The 1058-nt window shown below is 39.0% G+C and overlaps 1 protein-coding gene across 3 annotated transcripts in view; it reads left to right on the top strand.

The window, feature by feature from the left end:
• The first annotated feature begins 367 nt into the window (after positions 1-367).
• LOC109238460 (30-kDa cleavage and polyadenylation specificity factor 30-like) overlaps positions 368-1058 on the top strand; it is an 8616-nt gene continuing 7925 nt past the window's right edge. For all 3 annotated transcript variants that reach the window (XM_019404934.1, XM_019404933.1, XM_019404935.1), the window contains exon 1: positions 368-922. In XM_019404934.1, the coding sequence (XP_019260479.1) occupies positions 516-922 (407 nt within the window). In that variant the 5' untranslated portion in view covers positions 368-515. The remainder of the gene's footprint in view (positions 923-1058) is intronic.

Here is a 1058-nt window from a genome sequence, read left to right as displayed (position 1 = left end):
ATTTTAAAAAATTATATATTTTATTGATAGAATATTAGATTAGTTAGTATTCATTTGAATTTTATGTTTATTAATTTTCAAATAAAGATAAATTTTATACATTCAGATGTTAAAAATCAAACAGTCTTAATTATTTAGTATTCAAATTTTAAAGATTCAAATATCTTAATCTTAATACACATCTTGATATTTAGATGTGTATTCAGATTCAAACGTCTTAATTTTAAAAAAAAAAAATGATTCCTAAATATAAATGTGAAGAGCCTTGGCAGAGGTAAGGCAAAATACTTGTCAACAGCACCTCGCATAAATAAATGCGACTTGAGCCAAATGTGAAAATTGAAAATTACCCTCACTGTCGAATTATTTCGCACAAAAAACACAACACTAAAGAGCCCAGGGCCAGGGGGTTAAAATATGGAAAAACCCTGGTGGCTCCAGAAACGCCATAAACCCCAAATTTGAAGCAAATCAAAATTGACACATAAGAAAAAAGCAATAATAACAAAGTACCCATGGATGATGGAGAAGGAGGATTAAGCTTTGACTTCGAGGGCGGACTAGACACAGTGCCAACACACCCAACTGCATCAGTACCAGTAATACAATCCTCAGACCATTACAACACCACTACCACTGCGGGCCCCGCCCCGAGTGCCTCTACTGCCTCTGTCCCTACAGTCGGACTAGGGCAAGGCCAATTAGGGGATGGTTCATTTGTTGGGAATCGTAGAAGCTTCAGGCAGACTGTTTGTAGGCATTGGCTGCGGTCGCTGTGTATGAAGGGTGATGCCTGTGGCTTCCTCCACCAATATGATAAGTCTCGAATGCCTATTTGCAGGTTTTTTCGACTCTACGGGGAGTGTCGTGAGCCGGATTGTGTTTTTAAGCACACCAATGAGGATATTAATGAGTGTAACATGTGAGTTTCTCCCACTGATCTGTCCTCGACTTTCTTCTTTGCGATGTATTTATAACTGCAATGTTTAAACTCATGCTATTTTCTGCGTGTCTCTCTGTGTGTGTGTGTGTGTGTTTGTGGGGGGGGGGGGGGGGGG

This window comes from Nicotiana attenuata, unplaced genomic scaffold (genome assembly GCF_001879085.1).
Source record: "Nicotiana attenuata strain UT unplaced genomic scaffold, NIATTr2, whole genome shotgun sequence".
Classification (NCBI taxonomy): Eukaryota; Viridiplantae; Streptophyta; class Magnoliopsida; order Solanales; family Solanaceae; genus Nicotiana; species Nicotiana attenuata.
The sequence above is the reverse complement of the archived record's forward strand: the minus strand, read 5'-3'. Positions and strand labels throughout refer to the sequence as shown.